The sequence below is a fragment of the Acomys russatus genome, chromosome 9 (assembly GCF_903995435.1).
Source record: "Acomys russatus chromosome 9, mAcoRus1.1, whole genome shotgun sequence".
NCBI classification, from domain to species: Eukaryota; Metazoa; Chordata; class Mammalia; order Rodentia; family Muridae; genus Acomys; species Acomys russatus.
This window is the reverse complement of record NC_067145.1, coordinates 7,811,347-7,837,484: the sequence shown is the minus strand read 5'-3', so window position 1 is coordinate 7,837,484 and position 26,138 is coordinate 7,811,347. Positions and strand designations below refer to the sequence as shown.

The following is a 26,138-nucleotide window of genomic DNA, read 5'->3' as shown; positions in this document are numbered from 1 at the left end:
CCATAATTTTAGGAATAATGTCATTTAACAATCGTGTAGGTAGAGAATCAGTAAGATATTCCAAAACAAGAATGAGTGGGCGTAGATATACTGAAAAATAAGACTCATCTTGGGTTTTACAGCATACCAGCTAATTATATCAAGTCTAAGTTAAGGCAGTCAACAGGATGAAACTGAAAACTAGTGGATTTGACAGGGGCTGGGTTTTGTTTTGCTTTTTTTGGGGGGGGAGGGGTCTGTTTGTTTTGTTATATTTTTGAGACACTTTTTCTCTTATTAGTTTATGCTGGCTTGGAACCAAACCCAGGCTGGTCTCAAACTTGTGGCAATCCTTTTGACTCAGCCTCCCAAGTTCTGGTACTAGAGGTGTGAGAGACGCTTGGCTCTAAGTAGTTAGATACCTTGGTAAGTCCTACAAGGTTTCAGAAAATGGTAGTAGACTATGGATTGATTAGGAAGTACAGAAGCAGTTCAGTAGTACAGTGTTTGCCTGCCTGGCATACACCAGGTTCTGGGTTCAACAGCCAGGAACACAGTGGAGAAAAAAAACCACCCTGACAGAGTTAGGAGGAACACAAAGAATCAATCTTTAGTACTTGCCAACAAAGTTTATTTTGGGTGTAGATGTTTTCTTGGCAGCCATATTAGTAGGTACCGCTGATACTTTAGTGTTGGATGTGCTATTAAGAGACGAGTTTCCTGTAGTTGAAAGACCTTTCACTGAAGAAGTTGCAATTGATGACGTGTTCAGAGTACAATTGCTTGCTCCAATACTTGAAGGAGAGGCAGTTGGTTTTGAAGCAGATACAGCTGTTGAAGAAGTAGCTTGGCTAACAACATTTGGTTCCGTTGAAGGAATAGGTTTACCAAGTTTTGTGTGTAATTTAACCACCTACAAAACAAAAAGCACACCTGTCAGGAAACTCATATGTGTTGATTTTTTAAAAAGTTTGTCTGAGTGAGATTATAAAATGAGAATCAAAACTGTAATTTTCTTTGCTATTTTTTTCAATTATGGTTTTACAGACAAAACTCATTATTTTTAACATCTGTGTTTATTGATTAAAGGACTTGCCTATAAGCAAATCAATCTGTAGTTAATCAAGACAAATGAATTAGTCCCAAATTGTAAAGCAAGTGGTTTAATTCAATGTAAAGGTTCTCTAGAGTGTCTCTTTTAAGCAATGAGTATTTGATATTACCTTGACGTATGTTAACATAAACAAGGTTTATTTATAATACACTCAAAAGTTTCAAAAATTGTAGTCATTGTTTTTCAAACCCTTGTTGAAAAGTGAAAGTAGAGTAAGACATAAGGCTGTGTGTGTGTGGGTGGGAGGGGGAGCAAACACCTACTTTCTGATGCTTAGCACCACGAATGTGGGCAGCATATGCATCTGCTCCTGTACAAGACACATCACAGAGCTCGCAACGTAGCTGATTTTGTGTCCCACGAGTTGAGTTGTTGCTGCTGCTGGTATTTTGAGAGGCTTTCAATGCGGCTTCTTTTTTTTTATGTTTCTGTCCTTCTAAGTGCTCTTTATAAGTCTGTTTTGAACAAAAAGTACAAATTTTCTTTCTATAACATTCTATTCAATTTTCAGACCTCTAACACTCATTTAAAAATGGATCATAAGCTGGGTGTAGTGGCACATTATCTTTAATCGTAGTACTCAGTAGGCAGAGCAGAACTGCATTGAGTTTGAGGCCGGCATGGACTATATTTCAGGCCAGCCATTTACATGGTAAGACCCTGTCTCAAAAAAACCTAAAAACAGACCCCCAAACAAAATAACAACAAAGAGTACATGGTAAATGTGTCGTGCAGACCTGTAATCTAAGTGCTCAGTAGGCTAACGAAGAACATCATTAGGTTTAAGCCTGTCCTGGGCTATGTAACAATAAACTGTCTCAAAATAAATGAAAGAGGGGAGCGAATAAGGGAAGCATGAATAAGAATTGCTGTTTTAAAAGCACTTCAGAGCATGAGAGATTCTGTATGAATTGTAGCTCTCTGTAGTTTAATGAGAGTACTTTGCTATTTGTTGCCAAGGACTAAGTCAGGTACATATGTAGGCCCAGCATACACCTCTAACCTTCTAAGAACACATTTATTCAATAGTCTGTATATGGGTCCTGAAGAGCACAGGGCAAGCACAACCTACGTTTCTATTCAAGAAGTTAACTTAGCCATTTTGTAGACAAGGTTTTCCTGAGACCATCCAGGGAATGCCAAGGATCTGCCTATCTCTCCTTTCTGAAGAAACACTAGTATGTTAAGCTTAGGCCACATGAGGTTTAAAAAAAATACAACCAAACACAGTGGCATTGTTTGCAAAGCCAACACTTATCAACTGAGCTATTTTCTTTACTTTTAACCCACTAGCTTTGAATTACAAAGCATTTCATGGACAGAATATACAATAATCTAGACAGGTACAATGGCCCACCTGTAATCCCAGCACTCAGGGAGGAACAGGCAGAGGCAGGTGGATCTCTGTGAGTTCGAAGCCAGCCTAGTGTACAAAGCAAATACAAGATAGCCAAGGCTTCACAGAGAAACTCTGTCTCGAAAATCCAAAAAAGAATTTAAGATAACTGCCTGTAGTTTTAAGAACTTACACAACACTGGGCAGAAAATGACAATAGTAATCATTCCACTACAGCATGATAATCATTCTTTATAAAGAGGCATATTTATATTATTTAAAAAATTGAATGTGTTGACAATCATTAGAATCTAAAATAAACTGCGTAAAAATGAATACAAATGCATATATTTTACTACTCTAATTAGGTGTCAGCAATTCAGAAAACACACACACAAAGAGAAAATATTCAAGAGTTATGTATTAAAGTAAGAATTCAGTAAATTAAAAATTATATATAAGCCAGGCATAGTAGCACATGCCTTTAATCCCAGCACTTGGAAGGCAGAGCAGGCAGATGCCTGTGAGTTTGAGGCCAGTATGATCTACATAGTGAGTTCTGGGAGGGGCGGCAGCAGCAGCGCTACATAGTAAGACACCCCTCCCCCAAAAAGCAACAACAAAAAATATACTGGTAGAACAGAGTTGGAAATATAGAAATAATGTGAAGAGTCAAATTTGATCTATTCTCCCCACATAAATTTTTTAATCTTAAAAAAAAAAAGGGGGGGGGGAGGGAATCATATATGCCTGGTACCCTCAGAGGCAAGGCAATAACGGTGTATCCTATCTTCTTCTGGAACTGCAGTTATGTTAGTCAGCATATATGTGCTGGAAATCCAACCTAGACCCTCGGCAAGACCAAGTGTTCATAACCACTATGCCTCTAGCCAACGCTTATGTAAAGTTTTATATAAAAACTTTTTTTAAAGACATGCTCTTATTTTGCAGGCTAGGCTGGCCTTGAACTTGCTATCTTCCTATTTCTGATGTACAATTTGTTGGGATTATAGCAGTATATCCCCATACTTGACAAAAAATGGACTCTCTCATAATCAAAACAAGTAAAGTTTAGAAAGGAATGAACTCATTAACAGACCCATGCTTGAATCACACATTGTAAGATGGTAGGATCATTATCAAAACAAATTTGTCCTAGGTTAACCTTTGTTTAGGCAAGTTAAAGGGAGACAGGGCCTCTAATACAGGCTGGCCTCAAACTGAACACATAGCCAAGGATAACTGAATTTCTACCTCTAAGTACTGGGATTACAGGTGCACAGCAACTACCATGTCTGGTCTATGTCGGTGTGGGGATTTGAGTCTAAGGCCCAGTATATAGGCAAGAACTTTACCAACTGAGTTATATCCCCAGCACTATAGTTGATCTTCCTTACACCTTTCTTACTTCTAGTGTTCCAAGTCCCTTCATGAAGAAAGTTACAGACTATAAAGCATGTAGAAAAGTCTCATTAGAAATACAATCCTTAAAATTATAGGTTAATTTGAACTTTAAAAAACTTAGAGAAGTTTTATATAAAAAGCAAAGCATCCTAAAAAGAGTAGGAGGCTTAAGTTTCCTCACTTTCCATACACTTACACTCACTTTTACTGTTTTCTTGATGATCACTTTTGTGTTTCAATACGAACAAATTTTAAAGAAATGTTTAGTGAAATACAGCTCTCTCTCAGTGTCTGCAGGAAATTGTTGACCAAAATCCAAGCATGCTCAAATTTTAAAATTAAATAGCAAAATTATTTGCATATAATCTATGATTTTCCCTGCTTACATTAAAATCTCTACATTATTTATAAAACTTGTAGTAAATCCTACTGAACAGTTCTCCCGTATGGTTTAGAAAAATAACAAGAGAAAAAAGTGTTAGGTATTCTGCACAAATGCAGTCTTCCACATGCATATTTTTGATCTATGGGTGAATCGTTAGTTGTAGAATACACAAATGTGAATGTGCTCTGTAGGCACACGAGTTAGAACACCAGCCCTACTCAACTATGAAAAATAACCACGGAGACTCATGGTAAATACACAATATAAGTACCTGTGGTCCAGCACAGCTGATCTTACAAACATCACAATAGTGAATCTGGGGTGGTTTGGGAGGCTGTTTTGGTTTCAGTTGTTTATTTTGGAATGGTGTTTTTTTAGTAAAGGTGGTCCCTGTCCAGGCAGCTGTTGCTGCTGCTGCTGCAGCAGCTGCTGCTGCTTGCTTCTGTTGCTGCTGCTGTTGTTGGTAGTAGGAAGACGCAGCTGAATATACGGCTGCTTCATAACCTGAATAAGATGTACCTTACAAATAAAACGAAACAAAGATTATGTTATATGATTATAAAAGGACAAATTAAATGTCAGTTGTAAGTTTAAATTCAACAAATGCCAACAAAAGGTAGATTTACATGTGCATATTTACAGTATTTATATGTCTTACATCATGAAATGTCTGCACCCCCCCCAACACACAAAACTTACCAGTGTTCTACACCAAGTTACTTAAATATTTACTTGAAACATCAGGTGCTATGATGGTGTGTAAGGTAAGTGTAAGATTTAGTCTTTCACTTAAAAGATGCTTATTGTTCAACCACAGGAACATGCCTGACAATTGTGTGGTTACAGAACCTATTGACCCTTTGAACACATTACACAAAATACTGGATTTGAAGAAGAATCTAAAGTAGGAAAAATTCAGAAGCGCTTCATAAAGTAAGACTTAGAATGGAGAGATGGCTCAGATATTAAAGGCTAGGCTTACAACCAAAAATAAGGTTAAGATCGGATAAATTAAGAGAATAACAGATAATGAGAATAAGATATATGACACCAGAAATTTAGGTCCCATTGACCAACTTACAGATTGTACAAATGGTAAAAACAAGAAAAAACAAGTGGGTTTAGGAGGCAAGGAAACAAAGCTTAGTAAATGAAGAACAGTTACAAGACCACAGAACAAGAGTCAATACACTGTTCTTTCCTCCAAAACATAACGTAGCATCATGGTGTTGTGATTTAATATATAGATTCTGTAAATTTACACTGTTGGGAGTCTATACTGATGAACACTTTATGGTGATGGGTGACATACATAAACTTCAATGTTCAGTGACACACATGCTTTAAATGTATAAACTTTAAGTTTGCAGTTGTTCAGTTTATATATGAGCATGTTTAAAAAGTAAAAGTCTACCAGTTTCTTGAAATCCAGTGTGCTGCCTAGTTCCCATACCCCCAGCCATATATAATAGGTGGGCAAGAAGTAAAGAAGACCAAGATGGCAAAACAGCACAAACTACAGAAACCTGGAGCTACAATTACTGCTCAGCAGTAGATGGCACAGTAGACTGAACCTAAGTTCAATGCTCAGTACAGAGAGTATGGAGAACGGAGAATGGAGAGTGGAGAGAACGAGTATGAAGGCATAGCCGTTTGTTCTTAAAAGCTAATCTATAATAACCAAATGACTTCTGACCTACTGACTATAATACATGTACACATATAGAAAAAAAAAAGAGGAAGACAGGAGCTTAGCTATACGAGTAACCAGAATCTTAAGAATCTTAAAACCGATAAAACTAACACAGATAAAGAAAACAGGTAAGTTTTTTAGAAAAGACTTTTTGGTTTTTATTATAAATTATCAGATTGTAAAATGCTTCTGAAATTTTAAGGTAAGAAAATGTGGTAGAAGAAAACACTTGAAAGAAGGGAAAGGCAGATACACAAGTGACAACCACATCATCAGAGAAGAGAATGATTGGTGAGATTGGTTCTTTAAAAAATTGTATAGTTCAATGAACTGTATTAGGCAGTCCTATTACTATCATTTTCTACTCATCAAACCAAAGAACAAAAACTCAAACCAAAACAAGAAAGCACACATTAAAACTAATTTTAGCTGGGCATGGTGGCACATGCCTATAATCCCAGCATTTGGGAGGCAGAGGCAGAGGCATAGACAGAGGCAGGCAGATCTCTGTGAGTTTGAGGCCAGCTTGGCCTACAAAATGAGTGCAGGACAGGCAAGGCTTGAAAAACAAAACAAAAATAAAATTAATATTGGAACCCAGGGTTTCACATTTGGCTTATGCCTTTTTTTAGACAAAAACTGTAAAAAATAAAACTTAGTGTGTGTGTGTTTAAATTTGAAACTCTACCGTAAGTTTCCCAACATATCCATAAGGCAGGCATCACTACCCTTATTTTACAGACACACGTCTACGCACAATTAAAAAGAATTAAAAAAAAAAAAAAAAAAGAAAAGTTTATAGCCTGGTAGCACGCAGTTTTACTCACTGAGCCATCTTGCTGGCTTATAAGTTTTTATTTTATTTTATTATTTGTTTGTTTATATTTTGGTTTTTGAGACAGAATTTCTCTGTGTAGCCTTGGCTGTCCTAGACGCACTTTGTAGACCAGGCTGACCTCAAACTCACATCCATCTGTCTGCCTCGGCCCTGAGTGCTGTAATTAAAGGTGTGTGCCACCATGACCAGCCTTAGAAATTTTATTTTTGATTGACACTGTTATGGTATAATGTTCTAGTATATAAAACAGCATATTTATGGGATACAGTGTGGCATTTCAGGCCCAGGAAAAATATCTTCTAATGTTTAATACAGCATAGCAGGATGACTAAGCTTAACAATAGAGGCAATATTTTAAGATAGCTAGCAGAGAGGTATTTGAATATCTGAATACAAAAGAATGGTATCTGAAGTAACAGGTATGCATATTACCTTAATGGATCATTACACATGATTCACTTGTTGAAATGACATACTGTGTCTGTGAGTGGGTATGTACATGTCAATGTAATCGCAGGGTATTTAATTCCTTGGAGCTGGGGTTACAGGCCTGTATCTATCTGACATTGGTACTGGGAACTCTATATCGGTCCTGTGCAAGAGTAATAAATACTAAACCACTGAGCCATCTCTTTAGCCCCAAGAGGACAACCTTCAGTATGATCCCTCAGAACCACATGGCAGGAGAGAATCAGCTCTCACAAGCTGTCCTGTGACATCAACACAGTATATACTGTGTTTGGCCCCCATTAAATTAAAAAAAAAAAAAAAATTATAAAACAGCATAAAAGCTAGATGTGGTAGTGTATGTCTTTAATCCCAGCACTCAGGAGGCAGAGGCAGGTGGGATCACTCTGAGTTCGAGGCCAGCCTGGTCTATAAAGCAAGTCCAAGACAGCCAGGGCTACACAGAGAAATCCTATCTCAAAAACAAACAAAAAACCAGCCAAACAAAAAACCCAAAAACAGACCAAAAAACCAACCCCCCCAAATGCCAGCATGAAAACATTAGAAATGCTGCACACACACACACACTTGCAAATATAGTGTTACCCAGAGAATACTATGAAACATTCATGTTTCTAAATGATAGTCACATTAAGAAACTTTAAGCATCATTACTGAAATGGTTGCTTGCTGAGTCTAGAGCAAAAAAACTTTAAAAGCGCTCAAAGACTAACTTGGCAATGTCAAAAAGATTCAGGAATAAAAGGACCCCACTGACCAAATTCATGAAAATAATGTCCCAAAGAGACACAGATTACAACTTACTGTATAATAAAAAGAATCTAAAGTACTGAACTGGAAGAGGGGACTCCTTGGAAAATAATCCTCAAGGATCAACATGTTAAAAACTTCCAAAAACTGCCAAAGAAATTTACTTATACTTTTAAAATAAGGAGAAAAGCTATTTTATTTAAAAGATTCTCCAGCCCCCAAGAAAGGTATTTTATTAATGAAGTAATGAAGATACCTGACAGGCAATACTTAAACAGCTGATGGTATCATGGATTAGAAATAAAGGCATTATTCATTATATGGTCCTGATGAAACTGAACAGAAAGAACATCCAAACGTAGTTTTTCTTTATTTAAAGAGCTGGCTGAACCTAAATATAAAGAAACTAATACTGACACATGTCACTGTATTCCCTTTCCGCAAATAAAAACATGTAAAAAAAGAGAAAAAGAAAAATACAAACAACACTTGGTTTGATGGTGTATACCTATAATCCCAGTCAGCACTTAGATGGACAAGGCAGAAGGATCACGGTCTAAAGCCCACCTAAACTGTACTTCGAATTCTAGGCTGTCAACAGGAACAGTGAGACCATGTCTTAAAATCAAAGCACTTAGATTGCTGGAAAAACAATCCCACATTAGGAGGGAATCAACAGATTCTTTGCCTAAAGAAGTATGCTCACTAAGATCTTACTCTGTCTGCCAAGCTCACTGATTTTAATTTTAAACTTTATTATAAAAAATTGTAAAGCAAAACACCAAATTTAACCAGAAATTTATACATTTGATAGTACCCATGTCTAATTTATGCCATGTCTAATTTATTATTAAAATTGTGGCTCACTGTGTAGATTATTTTAAAAAGTTCAGAAGGGCTGGAGAGGTGGCTCAGAGGTTAAGAGCACTGTCTGCTCTTCTAGAGGTCTTAAGTTCAATTCCCAGCAACCACATGGTGGCTCCCAACCATTTATAATGAGATCTGGTGTCCTCATCTGGTGTGCTGCCATATATACAGGCAGAACACCGCATGCATAATAAATACATAAATCTTAAGGAAAAAAAAAAAAAAAAAGAGTTCAGAAGAAAATTGTCATTAGCTGGGCAGGGGTGGCACATAACTTTAATGCCAGTACTAGGGAGACAGAGGCAGAAGGATCTCTGTGAGTTTGAGGCTAGCCTGGTCTACAGAGTGAGTTCTAAGACAGGAAAAAAGTTGTCATACTGGGACTGAGGGGTTATAGAGTTTACAGCCAAATCTAATAATCTGAGTTCAATACCTCAGGCTCACATGGTGGAAGGAAATAGCCAACTCCTGCAATTTATCTTCTGACCTACACACGCATGCACATGCATGCACACACAAGCATTAATTTTAAAAAACAATTTTAAAAAAAAGTCATCATTCAAGTATATAGTCAGGTATCCTGAGAACTCTTGACAGTATAGCTATATAAAAAAATGATCTTTTATTCTTCGGGAATACTTTCAGAAGAGCTCAAGACAAGGTACTAGACTGCATGATTACATTTTATAGAACATATTCAGAAAAGAAGTCATGACCAGAGATAATGTAGACATTTAAAAGATGTTCAATAATACTTCATTCCAACAATCTTGGCTACAAATGTAAATAATTAACAAACAAAGAAGCAGAGAAACTTAACCAGAAAGTTTTATTTGAGTAGAAATATTGGTATCTTAAAACATCAAAAGATCCATTCCTTAAATACGGAAAATTCTCGATCATACCTTTACTTGTTTAAAAAAAAAAAAAAAAAAAAAAAAAAAAAAAAAAAAAAAAAGACTCTCTTTGCTAACTTCCTTTAATCAGGTCCTCACCATTCACCAATTTAGCCAGAAGTCTCAGAAGACCCTTTCCTCATTCCAATGTTTCCATATGTTGCCAAGGTAGACAGCAACCACATAAGAATACAGATTTTGTACGCACGCATACACACACACACACACAGCAAGATTTTGAAATAGTGTAGGCTGCTCTTACGAAAACTATCTGCTTGCCTAGTTACATTATGTTCCTCAAATCAGGGATAAGAAATCTCTGAGGAGAAAAAAAGGTTATCTTTTAAAGTTCATGTGCAAGTGGCTAAAGTGGTAGCTTAGTGGTTAAGAGCACTGTCTGCTCTTCCAGAGGTCCTGAGTTCAATTCCCAGCAACCACATGATGACTCACAACCACCTATACTGGGATCTGATGTCCTCTTATGGCATGCAAGTGTATACGCAGATAGGGCACTCATATACCTAAAATAAACAAATCTTTAAAAAAAAATTCTGATACTCAGAATACAGCAATACATAAAAAAACATAAGAACTAAAACAGTCTATGCCACCTTAGGGCTGCCACAGACTATGACAGAGGATTAAAGAATACAAGCAACATACATAAAGTAACACAAAGCCAGGAATCCACAAAAACAGGCATGCAGTTTTCATCTCTGCAATATTAACTACCTCAGTCAGAAACCAGGAGTATCCTATCCCTACAATTTTACAGGTGTTATTTAAAAACAAAAACAAAAACCGGGAGCTGGAGAGACGACTCAGTGGTTAAGAGCACTGACTGCTCTTCGAGGGGACCAGGGTTCAATTCCCAGTACCCACATGGCAGTTCACACCTGTCTGTAACTCCAAGATCTGACACCCTCATACAGACATACATGCAGGCAAAGCACCAATGCACATGAAATAAAAATAAATTACAAAAATACCCCAAAAACCTGAGAACTGCTGCCAACATTTTCAGGGACTACTTCTGAATAAATATAGCGCATCAAGAACCAGAAGAAACAATATGAATAATTTGTCTATGATAGTTTTCAAGTGCTAATCTTGAGTTTTAAACTATCAGAAAACAAGCCTGTTATGTTTTCTAACTGAAAGGGTAGGTCAGAATACATAACTTTCAAATTTCTACAAAGGGCAGTATAATCTGTTAAGAGCTTCTATCACCACCACAGACCTTTTGTCACATTATGTACAAATATTTGCATTAACAATAATATATCAATTCAATACCTGCTACTATAAGTAAAATAATTCCACAGACAACCAGGACAGTTTGTAGTTGGTGCTTTGCAATTTGTTTACCCACTTAAATACAACATGCCAGTCTTACCAGAATAAGTGACTGCTGTGGTACTATAAGTAGCACTCTGAGTATAAGACGGCACCACAGTAGCCGCAGCTGCCACTGGTTGTACAGTGGAGGACACAGGATAAATGGAGAAAGTAGTGGTAGCTGGACTTGGTGTAGCTGGTTTTATGGCTGTCACTTGTCGAGCTTGCTGGGCTTGAGTATACTGTGTCGCACCTTGACTATAACCTGCCTTAGGAGCTAAAAAGCAAGAAAGACATGAGAAAAAAGAGGGTAAACACAGTCACTGCAACAATATACTTTAAAAAGCTAACAGCAATAGCTTGTCACAGATGCAATGTCTTTTGAGCAAACAATGATACAATTCTTACTCTAATATGAACAAACATGTAAATTTATCTGCTATCTTTCCCCACATGTCTCTAAATTTGTAGCATGACAGTTCATCAGAATCAGAACCATAATAGCAGTACTATTTATAAATGACAAATTTGTTTAACTTTTAAATCAATTAGTCTACCTGAAAGGCTTAACTTTGCAAACAGAACAAAGAAAGCTAAATTTGTATTTCAACTCACATTAAAAATTTCAGTGTTTAAGCCAGGCATGGTGGCACACACCTTTAGTCCCAACACTAGGGAAGCAGAGGCAGACAGATCAAGGCCAGCCTGGTCCACAAAGCGAGTACAGGACAATCAAGGCTACACAGAAAAACTAAAAAGGTTCTGTTGTTGTTGTTTTGTTCTTAAAATGAAACTTTTCGGGCAAGTTCTCAAGTCTACATCCATTAAGGTCTACAACTATGCAGGCTTCTACCCAAACAAAAATCTTTCTGCATTTGAGCCATTATATGCACTGTATTCAACATTACTGATGTTCAGTGAATGTTGCTGGCTCAGTGTTCTAGGCATAGTAGTGGGCTGGGTTAAAGGGTTGTGGGCGTGTTTAACAAATGGCCTTACAAAACTAGGAGAGAGAAACCCATTATCAGTGGTTAGTAACAGAACCACCTGTCATTACAGATAAAAATATGGGCTCATAAAAGTACCCATTGGTTACTAGGGCGGTCTGGTATAGCATGTAGCTACAAGTTACTGCCACAGCTTCCTTTGTATAGTTCATTTCAGCAAGAGTCCTATGCTATAAATGACCAGCAGAATCCTCTTCTAGAACAAAGGAACAGCAACTTTTCTCCTAATCATCTCTCTTTGTGACTCAATGGCATTACAGTAGTCAAAAACAAGGACATAGAACCATTGTAAATACTCTGTAGTTTGTCTTCATTAGATTACCCCAAATTACGTATTCAGTAACGTGTAATAAAACTGTTTATGTTCATAAGGCCCACCTGTCTGATAGTAGGTTTCAGCAACAGAAGGCTGAGGCTGGGCGGCAGCAGCTACAGCAGCAGCAGTTGCTGTTGGCTGTTGGTAGTACTGCTTACTATCATAAGCTACAGCAGGGGCTGTGGATCTTACATACGAATATGAGTCCTAAAAAGAAAGGAAAGAAAAAAAAAAAACACACAAAAAGAGCCTTTACTTAAGAGGCAGGAAAAAAATCCTTACTATGTAAAAATATAATAAAGAAATATAAAACATATAGTTAGTTATATAGGCCAAGACATACAGTTTCAATATAATATAACTAACCAATAAATTTTTAGTTTATAGTAAGAAATACAATATTAGTAATAAATATATAAACATTAAATAATAATATAATCAAGTTTCAATACAAATAGAACTAATTTAGAACGTTTAAAAATAAAAGTTTGATTTTATTTTTGATTCAAGGAGTATGATTTCAATCAGAACTCCAAAACACTGAAAAATTACTGAATCAAATAACCCATTTTACTTAAGATCTCACTTAAAAATGTTTTTATTATGTATACAGTGTTTTGCCTGCATGTGAGCCAGCAGGCCAAAAGATGGTATCAGATCACTTTATAGATGGTTGTGAGCCACCATGCAGTTGCTGGGAATTAAATTCAGGACCTTCAAAAGAACAGCTAACTTCTCAGTCATCTAAAATCTCACTTTTGCCTTTAAAGAAGAATATTATAGTATTAGAGAAAGAATTTCCATGGGAAAAGAAAATAGAGCATCAAAGTAACAGCAAGAGGATCAGAAACTTTGATGAGTTTCAAGAAGAAAACATGTAATATGTATTCAATGTGGCTTATGGCTATGAGTTCAAACTACCCTGTCTCAGAGGGACAAGTAATGTCCACTTGTATAAACAAAGGACATTTCCCCCATATAATTTCTTTTCTCCAAAAACTTAGGGTAAAACGAAAGCATTTAAACAATGTTTTGTGTAAAACTTAAAAAAAAACTAAACAAACACATAAAAATACATATAAGTGGTTGGAGAGATGGCTCAGAGGTTAAGAGCATTGGCTGTTTTTCCAAAGGTCCTGAGTTCAATTCCCAGCAACCACATGGTAGATCACAACCATCTATTATGAGATCTGGTGCCCTCTTCTGGTCTGCAGGTGTACATGCAGACAGAACACGGTATACATAATATGTAAATATATGTAGTAGGGTAAAACTAGCAAAGGAGAATTAACATAAAACCCGCTGCAAAGAAATTTAATGCTTGGGTCACACCCCAACACCCAAGAAATCGTTCACTTTTCTCCATCACTGGGAGTACATTTGGAAGGCTTAGGCCTTCTGTCATACCCGAGCCCATTAAAAGTGTGTCTTAAGGCCTTTCTCACCTGGTAGTTCTGTGTAGTAGCTGGAGGTGGTGGGGGTGGTGCTTCTTGTTGCCTCTGGGTGTAACCATAATCGGTTGCTGTGTGGGCAGTGGGATAGCCTCCGTAAGCCGCAGCTGTTGCAGCAGCTGCAACAGCTACTGGAGCGGGCCTGGCAACTGCAACTGTGGCGGCTGCTGGTGCGTAAGCAGCAGTAACTGTGTGGGCAGCTACTGGAGCCTGATGGACAGTGTAGCTAGCAACTGTGGTTGGATGAGAATAGGCTACACCCGAAGCTGGCTGCTGGCTAAAGTGTGAAGTAGAAGAATAAACATAATAATTTAATTTTAAAATCAAGCAGTCATCTTAAAATTGTCAACTTAAAAACACTGAAGTATAAGAATATGATTTAAAATTATCACCTTAAAATTATCAAAAGCATACTTTTCAAGTAATATAATTACTGACTACAGAAGGCAAAGTATTTGAACTCGCTAGTTTCTAGTTAATACTGTTATTATTTTTAAAATTTTCATTCTTTAATCACAATACTTTATATATTCAAATATATCATGCTTCAGATCATGAATCACACTACAAAGCGAAAGTAACAGATATGAAAACACTAGTAACATATATGAAAACACTAGGAAGGAAAAAAACTCGAATCAAATTAGGAATTTAAAAAAAGCATGTGTATAAAGTTCATTATTTTATTCATACATTTAAAAATCTTAACAAAAAGACATTGTACAAGTTCTAGTGGAATATATGATAAATTTTCCTGCTTACATTTCATTACATAGTTCGTATAAATTTAATAGGAAATGTTGTAAAAAGCCCTATGGCAGATGCTTTGCAGTCATTTCCATTTAAGCCTCAAAGGCAAAAGCATTTTCCAAACATAGTAATCAAATAAAATTTCACTTTGAAAATGGGAATCTATGTTACATAAGACTTAAGTCATACATGTTATCACAAGATAGCATAGCTTAGTTTTCATTAAAGGCCCTGAGCAACATACTCGTAATTTCACATGCTAAGGCTATAGTACCAAGTACATATGCCTTCTCAAAAGCAGGGACACCCAACAGCTGAAATGTTTGGCTGATAACAAGGTTTCCTATGAGCCAACAGTTAAGAATAGCTGGGGGGTATGAACTGTTGACACAGCACTAATAAATTACGAGTATGTGATTCATAGGTTATAAAGTACAGCATATTCTGCTATTGATGTGCATGGCAGCATAGGAAGGCTGTATAAAATTATTATTTTGGGCCACCATATTTAACCTGAATTATGGAAAACACTGATCAACTAAAATTTGACCAAAGGGAATATGAAACAGAGTTAAGGATTTATTTTATCTCATATAAAAATGGAAGAGTCTAGAAAAGGTGATAGTTGCCTTCTAAAAGAAGACACTTACTCCATGCTGCTCCAGAGAACAGAACTAGAACCAACAGATGGAAGTTACAGGGTGCCAGATTTCAGTCCAATATGAAAAAGAAAACAAAAAACAAAAACAAACAAAAAACTTAGAGTCCAAAGAAACTCATAAATTCTACCTGGATGAAGTTCCTATATTTTCATATAAAACTAGCCAATACTTTTTGCATAGATGGCAATTACAGAAAAAGAAAGATAAGCTCATATTTTCAGCAGCAAATATGTCTAAAACTAACATTTGACTTCTTATGGATAATATGACATTCCTTTTAATTTTATTTATTTACTTATTTTGCAGTGCTGGGAATTTAAATTAGGGCTTCATACATGCTAGGCAAAGGCTCCAACATAGCTATATTTCTAGCCTCAATTTGACATTCTTTAAAAAAAAAAAAATTACTATGGGTGGAATGTATGTGCTATGTACGAACGTTGTGTGGAGGTCAGAGGAAATTTTGTGGAGTTGGTTCTCTCTACCTTTATGTAGATTCTGGGAATCTAACTGAGGTCATCTGCACTTTTATCTTCTTGATGGCCCATAAATGGGCATTCTTTAGAGAACAGACTCCTGTAAGATATAACCTGACTTCCACATGCATGCTGTGGCATATGTGCAGCCTCCTCACCAAAAAAAAAAAAAAAAAAAAAAGTAATAAAAGAGTTTAATTATATATGACTATATATCTAATAATAAATATGACATTGGTAAATATAATAAATTTAATATATTTATATTCTAATATATATGATGAGAATGTAGCTTAGTTGGTACAGTGCTTGTCTGTCTAATGTATTGCAAACACCGGGGCTCACTACTTAGCTTCTCATAAAACTGATGTGGAGATATACAACTGTAATCAAATACTTGAGAACTGAAGGCAGGAAGCAGATATTCAAGGTCATTCTTAGTTACACGAGACCTAGTCCTAAAAACTAAAATAAAAACACACCAAGTATATGAAACCTGTATTACACATTTAACTAGTAAGATTGATTTCACACACACATACATACACACTACATTGTCTATAAAGGAAATTAGTTATGTTAAAATTCAGATAGAGTCTCAGATTCTCATACAATCACACTTTGATATCTGTAGGAGACTGGCTCCAAATGAAAATGATAAGATTAATAATAAGATAAGAAAATTCAATAATGTTCAATTTCTGGCAAAAAAAAAGGGGGGGTATAGTTCACAAGAGCTAGAAAAGTAGCTCAGTGATGGAATTCTTGCTGGCACATGCAAAGTCCCTTGGTTGAGGCCTTAGAAAAACAAAACAATACAAGTTTCTAAAAGGCATAGTATTTGCATAATTTAAACATTATCATACCCTACACCATAAATCTCATGCTCACATTACTTATGTTAATAAAAATGCCATATAATTAACTATAGCTTAGGAAATAATGGATGACAACAGAAATACCTATAACGCTCATTAGTATAAGACACAATCACCCAGTCTTTATCCATGATGCAGAGCCTGTACACACACAGAGTTAACTTTAACTGACCACATTTCTTGGCCCCAAGACAAAAAGTAGGTGGGAACAGAGTGGAAACAAGTCAACTATGTAGGCAATTTGACTTATACTGATCCTGACCCTTAAAAATTCATGTAACTCAGGGAGAAAGGCTCATTTCTGCCTCCTGTCTCAGTGGAATCACTCATGATTTCTGCATTCTTCTAACTGTCTCAGTTCAAAAAATTACAAAGTCACCTTCCCCAAGTTTCCATATAAAAATGATGCCAGGGCAGTAAGCCATTATTATATACACATTCCTAGGGCTTCCTGACCTAGGTTTGTTTTACTAGGCCAGGTCTCTATACTCATCATCTGGACCTTATCTTCTTGATACAGAGGCTCCAGTATCCCAGATTGGCCTTGAACTTACTATTTAGCTAAAGATGACCCTGAACCCCTCATTCAGTCTTTGGAGTGCTGAGGAATCCAACTCCAGTGTTCCCCACAGTGGAAGTACTCTATCAACCAACTGAGCTACATCACTAGCCCCTGGAACCATAACTTATACCAAAAAACCATGTAGTGCCAATTCTGAGGGTAGCTGAGCTGATTTCTGTTCAAATAAAGACTGTCTAGTGTATAATATTAAAAGCCATTCAGAAGATTCTCTTTTCAACTCTCCCAACATGCTATACCAAACATATACTAAACTAGCTTATACTAATCCAATCAAGTGTACGAGGGGCCAATAAATTTACTTTAAAATTTCAGGTCAAAGAGCAGGGGGTGAAGCCCAGTGTGAGAGAATTTCTGAATCCGAACCCTAGCATGGGGGATTTGATTTCAGGAAGGATGGTTTAAGTCAATACCAAGTTCACAATAACAAGTTAAAGGACAGGTGCTAGTGCACGCCTTTAATGCCAGCACTCCAAGGCAGAGGCAGGCAGATCTCTGAGTCTGAGGCCAGCCTGGTCTGCAAAGTGAGCCCAGGACATCCAAGGCTCTTGTTATACAGAGAAACCCAGTCTCAAAGAAACAAAACAGGAAGGAAGTTAAAAAAAAAAAAAAAAAAAAAAAAATCAAGCAGATTTGCCTATTTTATAGTAGTAAAATAAAAGGTGTCACATCCCTGCATACAATGTAAAATTTAACTGACTTCAATCTGTAAAAACAAGAGCTTCTGCGTAATAATCTTTTGTGAATAATAAATAGAATTTAGTCAGTTTTTTCCCCCCGAGACAGGGTCTCTCTGCGTAGCTTGGTTATCCTGGACTCACTTTGTAGACTAGGCTGGCCTCGAACTCACAGCCATTTGCCTGCCTCTCCCTTCCAAGTGCTGGAATTAAAGGCATGTACTACCTCGCCGGGCTAGAATTTAGTCAGCTTTAAATGGAGAGAAATTAAATAGAAAATCAAGAAATTAAGCTGGGTATGGATCATATCTTTAATCGCAGTTCACAGGAGATAATAGCAAGCAAACCTCTGTGAGTTTACAGTCAACCAGCCTGGTCTACATAACAAATTCCAGGACAGCAAGGGCTACACAGAGAAACTTTGTCAATTGCTCCCCTCCAAAAGCCTTGAAACAGTTCTTTCAGGTGGGCATGGTGGAGCATGTCACCGAGCACTCAAAAGGCTGAGGCAGGAGGACCTCTTTTGCTCTGTGAGTTCTACACCAGTCTGGTCTACACAGAGACCCAAGCTAGCCAGGGTAGAGAACCTACATATTTATCCTGTCTTAGGATAAATGAATTAGGTTTTCCAGGCAGCTTTGTGCCTTCTTAAAAAACAAACAAACAAACAAACATAAAAAACTAAAAAGAGGGTGACAGACAATTTATCAGGTATTTTTAAAAAGTGTATTCTCAATTGCAAAGCAGGTTAAGTCTGACTGCAAGAAATAAATACCACAAAGTAACACAACTTTCAAACTCTCTAATTTATGTAATAAAAAAAGACTTTACACTAGATAAGCCTATGGAATATATATAAGATAAAAATGTGAAAGAAAAAGAGGTTCAATATCTGACTAGAAAAGAATTCTAGAGGAAAAAATACCAAGTAAATGAAATTAAGAAAAACGTCTACTACTAAAGGGGAGCATATTTTGAATTCAATCGGCCAGCCTACTACAAAGGAACCAAAGTTGGAGACATTATACAAATTTTCAACACATAAGAAGCCCTTCAATTTTCCAGAGAGGAAAATAATAGTTTATTTTACAATCAATAGAAAACTAGATACTAGTGGATCATAGACAATATGGTAATATCTTCAAAATCCAAGGGAAAATGGTCATTCTGTAGAATTCTGTGCCCAGCCTTGTTATGCAAATTAGTACTTTTTAAAGACATCCTAGGCATAAAGTTTTCCTCTTAAACTACCCAAAAAGTAAACCAAGATAACACATTTCACAAACCATGAAGAAAGAGGAAAGTCCAGATCAACAGCTATGCAGCAGGCCAGAGATCAGAGCAAGATCAATGGTTTAGAATCAAACAAACTACAAAGCCTCTGACAGAAAAGATGTCCAGGAAGACAGGAAACAGAAAAATTAAGATATAGTCACTAGGACTGGAGAGATGGTTCAGAGGTTAAGAGCACTACCTGCTCTTCCAAAGGTCCTGAGTTCAATTCCCAGCAACCACATGGTGGCTCGCAACCATCTATAATGAGATCTGGTCCCCTCTTCTGGCATTCAGGCTTACATTCAGGTAAAATACTGTATACTTAATAATAAATAAATCTTTTTTTTTTTTTTTAAGAAATAATCACTAGGCCTGGTGACACTTGCCTATGATCCCAGTACTTAAGAGGCAGAGGAAAGACAATGAGTAGTTCAAAGCCAACCTTGATCACACAGTAAGCCTGAGACCAGCCAGAGCTTCAGACCCTGCTAACAACAAGCAAATGATAACATGGCAATGACAACAAAGGGATGATCCCAAGACAAAGGACAGGTGGACAGAAGTACAAGTGAAAAAAAAAAATCCACCTTAACTTTAGACTAGGTAGATTCCTATTAAGTAGTGCAGGATTGCAAATGGTCTCCTATAGGACTTATATTTCTAGCACAGTATCTGGCTCCATATTAAGTACTTACAGTTAGAATAAGGTAAGTTTTTCTTTTCTTTTTTTTAAAGTCTTAGAATCAATACATATTACAGAAGACAAAATCATAACTAGAAAACAAAATAGCAGTAAAAATTGTAATATAAGGGGAGAGATGGTATATGTATATGTTAAGAAAAGAAGCAAAGCACAAATGTTTCAAGATCCACTCAACCACCTACCCCAGCCCAGACAGGGATTTTTCTGTGTAACCCGCCAGGCTGTGCTCAAGCTCAGAGATACACCTGCCTCTGTCAAGTGCTGGGATTAAAGGCATGTGTCACCACTGACCTTACTGCTTTCTTTCTTTCTTTTTTTGAGCCAGGGTTTCTCTGTGTAGCCTTGGCTATCCTGGACTCACTTCACAGACCTGCCTCTGTCTCCCAAATGCTGGGACTATAAAGGCATGGCCACCACACCTGGCTCCTTAGAGATTCTTAAAACAGGGGCTGGGGAGATGACTCAGAGGTTAAGACCTCTCTCAGAGGTCCTGTGTTCAATTCCCAGCAACCACACGGTAGCTCACAACCATCTATAATGAGATCTGACACCCTCTTCTGGAGTACAGGTGTACATATAGGCAGAGCACTGCATACATAATAATAAATTTTTAAAAAGATTCTTAAAGCAAAGAATAAATTACTGTCTTCAAGGGAACTAGGAACATAATATGCTATGTAAACAAACAATGTAAACATAATTGTATAAAGTTGATTAGAATAAATTATATATAGTAAAATAGACATATTTAGTGATATAAAATGGATACCAAAATAAAATAGAACACACTGGGGGTGTTAGATCTCTGGAAGTGGAAGTCTTTAGTGTTTTCTTTCCTTTTTGTTCGTTTGAGACAGGGTTTCTCTGTGTAGCCCAGGCTGGTCTTCCCTGAGGGCTGGGATTGTTTTGTTTCTTTCAAAAAAATAATTTTTCATACATATGGATGTTATGCTGTATATATCTGTGTATCATGTTCATGCCTGATACTCATGGAAGCCAGATGAAGGCATCAGATCCTCTGGGACTGGAGCCATCTTCCCAGCCCCCTTTAGTGTTTTCTTTTTGAGACAAGATTTCATTGTATATTCCAGACTAGCTTTTGAGCTTCTAATCTTCTTTCCTCAGCTGGTGGGAGACATAAAATATATAGCAGTACCAAAAGGATTAACATAGTTAAGAATAAACTTAAGGGCAGGGGAGATAGCTCAGTTGATAAATTACTACCAGGCAAGCCTGAAGACCTGAGCTCAATTTTCTAGAATTCACATTTAAAGAACAGGTTCAGTGGCATAAGGCTGTAATCCCAGCATTAGGGAGGCAGATCCTAGGGGCTTGCTTGGCCATTGGTGAGTGCCAGATTCAGTGAGAGACCCTGTCTTACAAAGTAAATTGGGTGACAATTGAGGAGGAAAATAGAAGTCAACCTCAGTCTGTTTCCACACACTCTGTTACATGGTTTGCCCCCTCCCTATCCCTCTATGAACACACAAAGAACAAAACTGGACTGGTGAGGAGGCTCAGCAGGTTAAGTCATATGCCAAGTTCAAGACCAGGATCCACACAAAGGAGAACACTGACTTCTACAAATTGTTCTCTGACCTCAAATGTGCTGTTGCCCATACATACACACATAAAACAAACAAACAAACAAAAAACGGACCCCTGTTTTGTTGTGGACTTTTTGTTTTATTTTGTTATTTTCTGTCTTATTCGTAAAGAGGGAAGTGATAAGATGAAGTTGGGTGGGTAGGGAAATGAGGAAGAACGGGAAGAGTTGGGGAAGGTGAAAAAAAAAGACCAACATTTTGCATGAAACAATTTAAATAAACATCCTACATATTTAAGGTGAAGCATGTTAGGATCTAAGTACTACTCAAAGTCATCTACAGATTTGGTGAGATACTATCAAATTCCAATGACTTTCTGCAGGAATTAAAAAATCCATTTTAAAATTCACATGAATCTTGAGGGAACCCCAATAGCCAAACAACCTTTAAAATGGACAAAACCTCAAATAATTATCTTGAGTAGATATAAATGGATGGCAACAGATCCCATGAAAGTGTGAAAAAAACATAAGTACTAATCATAAAAGAAATGTAAATCAAAATGTATATAGGTATTTTTCTCATATCCACTAGATTATAAAAACAAGTGTTCGAATGAGCATCAAAGAATCTCCTTATGGAGATGGCTTCAAATGTGACAAACAAGCCACTGGGCAAAATGTCCTCATTTCTACCACAGACAGAATTCTGCCTAAAAAATGGCAAGCTTGGATGCCAGCAGAGCCAACAGCCAAACTCTGCCAAGACAGAGTAATCAAGTCCTCAACAGTTCCTGCCTCACAAATGTTTGGGCCAGAAGGCTGAAGAAGATGCTCCCAACATTATAGAGTTTTGGGTGACTACACAGGTAGCAAAACTGTCTCTGTCATCTTCTCATTTGGAAAGCTACTAACCTGTATTCCCGGCATACTCAGATAATCAAGTTTATTCCTTCTCAAGTCTCTAATGAACTTGAAGACCAGGTAACTAGTTTTACCGTGAGGCTTAGCTGTTTAGGAGTTAGGATGTTCTTAGGTCTAGATAGATGTTTTAAGTTCATAATGACAGATGTGATGGACAATAATTTACACTCAGAATTTTAGACACACCAAGATAGGAAAGATGTATCCTTCAAGGCTGTCAAATACAAATAGCCAAAACACTAAGAATGTAACATTTATATTAATTCCTGATTGTGTCACAGTTCTTGCTTTAGGTAGCTTAATGTATATATGTATAATATAAATGTATATGTAAAAAATAAAAAATGTTTAATTAAAAAAAAGGTGTTGTGGAAGCTATGAAAGTTCTTTAAGAAAGTAAAACTATCATTGGTCTAGCAAAGCACTTTTGATCCATCAATCCCACTTTTGAGTATAATATATAAAAACATTAATAGTAGTATCCAGGTGAATGAATATGTATGTATGTATGTATGTATGTATGTATGTATGTATGTAAGTAAGTAACAAACGCCAAGAGGTAGAAACAACTCCAACTGTTCACCAAGAAAGGAATGAAAACATGTGGTATAACCATTTAGTAGCATGTGTTTAATCTTTAAAAGGAAGGAAAATTGGGATGAGATGGCTCAGAGGCTAAGGCTGTTCTTCCAAAGGTCCTGAGTTAAATTCCTAGCAACCATAGGGTGGCTCAAAACCATCTATAATGTGATCTGGTGCCCTCTTCTGGCCTGTTGGCTCATATGTAGGCAGAATACTGTATAAATAATAAAGCTTGAAAAAAATTAAAATAAAATGAAATTAAAAAAGGAAGGAAATTCTGTAGAGTTGCAACACTGATGAATTTTAAGGATGCTATGGTAGGTGAAAAAAGCCAAATATAAAACAATAGATACTGTATTATTCAACTACTATACCTGTACCTTTCTAAAGATATCTAGATGTGTTAAAATTCATAGAAAGAGAAAGAAGAATGGGCATTACCATGGGCTATCTGGAAATACGTTTCACAACAAAGTAAATATATTTAACAGCATTGAACTACATACTTTAAAATGTCTAAGAGAGATGGTACCTTTTTGATTAATCTAAAGCACCACTCTCACACCAATATAAATTTGTTACAATTTTTCAAAGTCACAAAAGCAATCGAGTACTAGTATCCAGCTACAAAAATGTATGAAAAATAACTAGAAATTGTCCCAACATAAGATACCTAAACATAGCCAGACGTAGTGGCACATGTCTGTAATCCCAGTAGGAGGAGGCAGAGGCAGGCAGATCTCTGTGAGTTTGAGGCCAGCCTGGTTGGTCTACAAAGTGAGTCCAGACAGGCAGGACTACACAGAGAAAAAACCTGTCTTGAAAAACCAAAAAGGGCCAGGTGTGGTGGTGCAGGCCTTTAATCCCAGCACTCTGGGGAGGCAGAGGCAGATGGATTGCTGTGAGTTCAAGGCCAGCCTGGTCTCCAAAGCGAGTCCAGGACAGCCAAGGCTAACACAGACAGACTCTTGTCTTGAAATACCAAAACAAAACAAAAAACCCAAAAATAAAACAACAACAACAACAAAAAAACCCCAAACAAACAAAAAAAACCAAAAAGATATCTAAACATGAAAACAAAATACTTTATCAAATAAGTAAACATGCTGGACAGAAATGGAAGGAAATTTCAGTGCTAAACCTGTAAGATTAGGCCATTTTGATTCTGTCTGCTGAACCTGAGAACCATGAGAAGTTCTCTAAGGCACAGGAAAAACTGTCTTGTTAACAAGAGACTGAAAATTACTGAAGCATGAGTGTAGCATACTGAAGACATTCTGAGGTTAGATAGTTTTTCATTGCTCTTCAAAGTGGCGTGTGTGGAAGGAACCTTAATGAGGAAACAAATAAATAAAGGGAAAGCCTCCTGGGATGCTCATAATGTTCTGTTTAAGTGGGGGCTACACAAGTGTGCTTACTTCAACATATTACCAAATTATCACGTATGTTCAGTTTTCTTTTTACATATATCTTGTTTCAATAGTTTTGTTTTTTAAGATTCTGGAGACAAGGTTTCTCTGTTTAGCTCTGGCTGTTCCAGAACGTGCTCTTGCAGTCTAGGCTGGCCTGGAACTCTTTTGAGAGCCACCCATCTCTGCCTCCTGAGTGCTGGGATTAAAGGTGTGCATCACCATCTCAAGGTATTTTTTTTTAAAGACTGTATTATTATGTATACGGTGCTCTGCCTGCATGTGCACATGCAAACCAGAAAAGGGCACCAGATCACATTATAGATGGTTGTGAGCCACCATGTGGTTGCTGGGAATTGAACTCTAGACCTCTGGAAGAACAGCCAGTACTCTTAACTGCTGAGCCATCTCTCCAGCCCTATCTCAAACTATTTTTAAAGAATAGAATTTGTGTGTATAAGCATTGTCTGAGGAAGTCTGAAGAGAGCACTGGACCTCCTGGAACTAAGAGCTTGAGATGGTTCTAGGTCACTACAATGTGGGTTTGGGAACTGAACTCAGGTCCTCTGTAAGAACAGCAAGTCCTTTTAACTTGCTGAGCCATCTCTCCAGTCCTTATTTATTTACTTTGTGTATGTTTCAAATGTCTTTTAACATACAAAATATTCAAAGAAACAAAAAGCACAATGCTTATTTTAATTTGATCTCTACGCATTAAGAGTTATACTTCAGGGGCTTTGCTTTATCAAACACTAAAAGGTGCCATACTTGAAAAATGACCTTAATCCTGAGATCTAATTGAGCGGTAACATGAACAATTTATGAATAAGGACAGTGTTGACCTTTTAACCTTTACTAGATTGAGCTTGTAATTCTAACGCTGCTAGCTTCATTTCTAAGCCCAAAGACTCTATTTCACCCCATGTAATTTCTTAGTAGCAATGTAGCTGACTGAGAAAACAAAAACATGCTCTTATTTTAAGCCTTCTATCTATAAGCAAAGCTCTATCTCTAAAGTCTTTAATGATCTGTCTGCCCTTCTATTTTATTTTTCCAAGTCCTTCTTAATCATTTCTTACAAAATATCCTAACTACTCTTGTTTTACTACAACCATTAAGATCCCTTTATGAGTTACCTTAAACAACTAGAGATATTCAGAAACCCCAAGTCTGGAATTATACTAAGTATATTAGAGTTAATTTAATGGTTGACTTTTCCACGTTTTTAAATTTACCTTACGTGAGCACTCTATCTGCATATACATTTGCAGGCCAGAGAAAGGCATCAGATTACATTATAGATGGTTGTGAACCACCATGTGGTTGCTGGGAATTGAACTCAGGACCTCTGGAAGAGCAGTCAGTGCTCTTAACTGCTGAGCCATCTCCTAAGTCCCAATGATTCTAATTTTTAAAACATTTAATTAACATAACCTCTTCTATGACTATTCTTTTGTATGTTTTTCTTAACACGTCTTACAGATCTCACTAGTTTTTATCACTATTCAAAAGGTTTACAGCTATAAAAACATGGGCAGTGCTGTAGACATAGCTTAGTTGTGGGGCACTAGCTTAAACAACAGGACTTGTATGAAATTTAGTAACTTAATCTACTATTGCTGCAACAGTTAGAATAAGGATTTGTTTTGGTGAGGCAGGACCTCCCTTTGTAGGTCAGGGTGGCCTTGAATTTACTCAAGTTAAGCTCAAGTCCTGGGATCACAAGTGTACACTGTTATCCAGCTCAAGAAAGTCAGCCTTTTTATGATTTAGTTACAGAAAATTTATTGAACTCTGTGCATGTTAAATTGAATAATTATACTACTCACTATTA

The 26,138-nt window shown here is 36.9% G+C and overlaps 1 protein-coding gene across 4 annotated transcripts in view; it reads right to left on the bottom strand.

Moving 5' to 3' along the window:
• The window catches only part of Zfr (zinc finger RNA binding protein), a 63,176-nt gene that overhangs the window by 31,025 nt on the left and 6,013 nt on the right, over nt 1-26,138 (bottom strand). For 2 of the 4 annotated variants that reach the window (XR_007831183.1, XM_051150976.1), the window contains exons 3-9: nt 15,243-15,266; nt 13,837-14,119; nt 12,454-12,598; nt 11,127-11,345; nt 4,490-4,737; nt 1,357-1,548; nt 601-892 (exon numbers count right to left, since the gene is read on the bottom strand). Coding sequence is in view for 3 of the 4 variants with exons in the window: in XM_051150976.1 (XP_051006933.1) it covers nt 601-892; nt 1,357-1,548; nt 4,490-4,737; nt 11,127-11,345; nt 12,454-12,598; nt 13,837-14,119; nt 15,243-15,266 (1,403 nt within the window). In the remaining variant the exon portion in view is untranslated. The remainder of the gene's footprint in view (nt 1-600; nt 893-1,356; nt 1,549-4,489; nt 4,738-11,126; nt 11,346-12,453; nt 12,599-13,836; nt 14,120-15,242; nt 15,267-26,138) is intronic. The other 2 variants (XM_051150977.1, XM_051150978.1) reach the window with 2 other exon arrangements.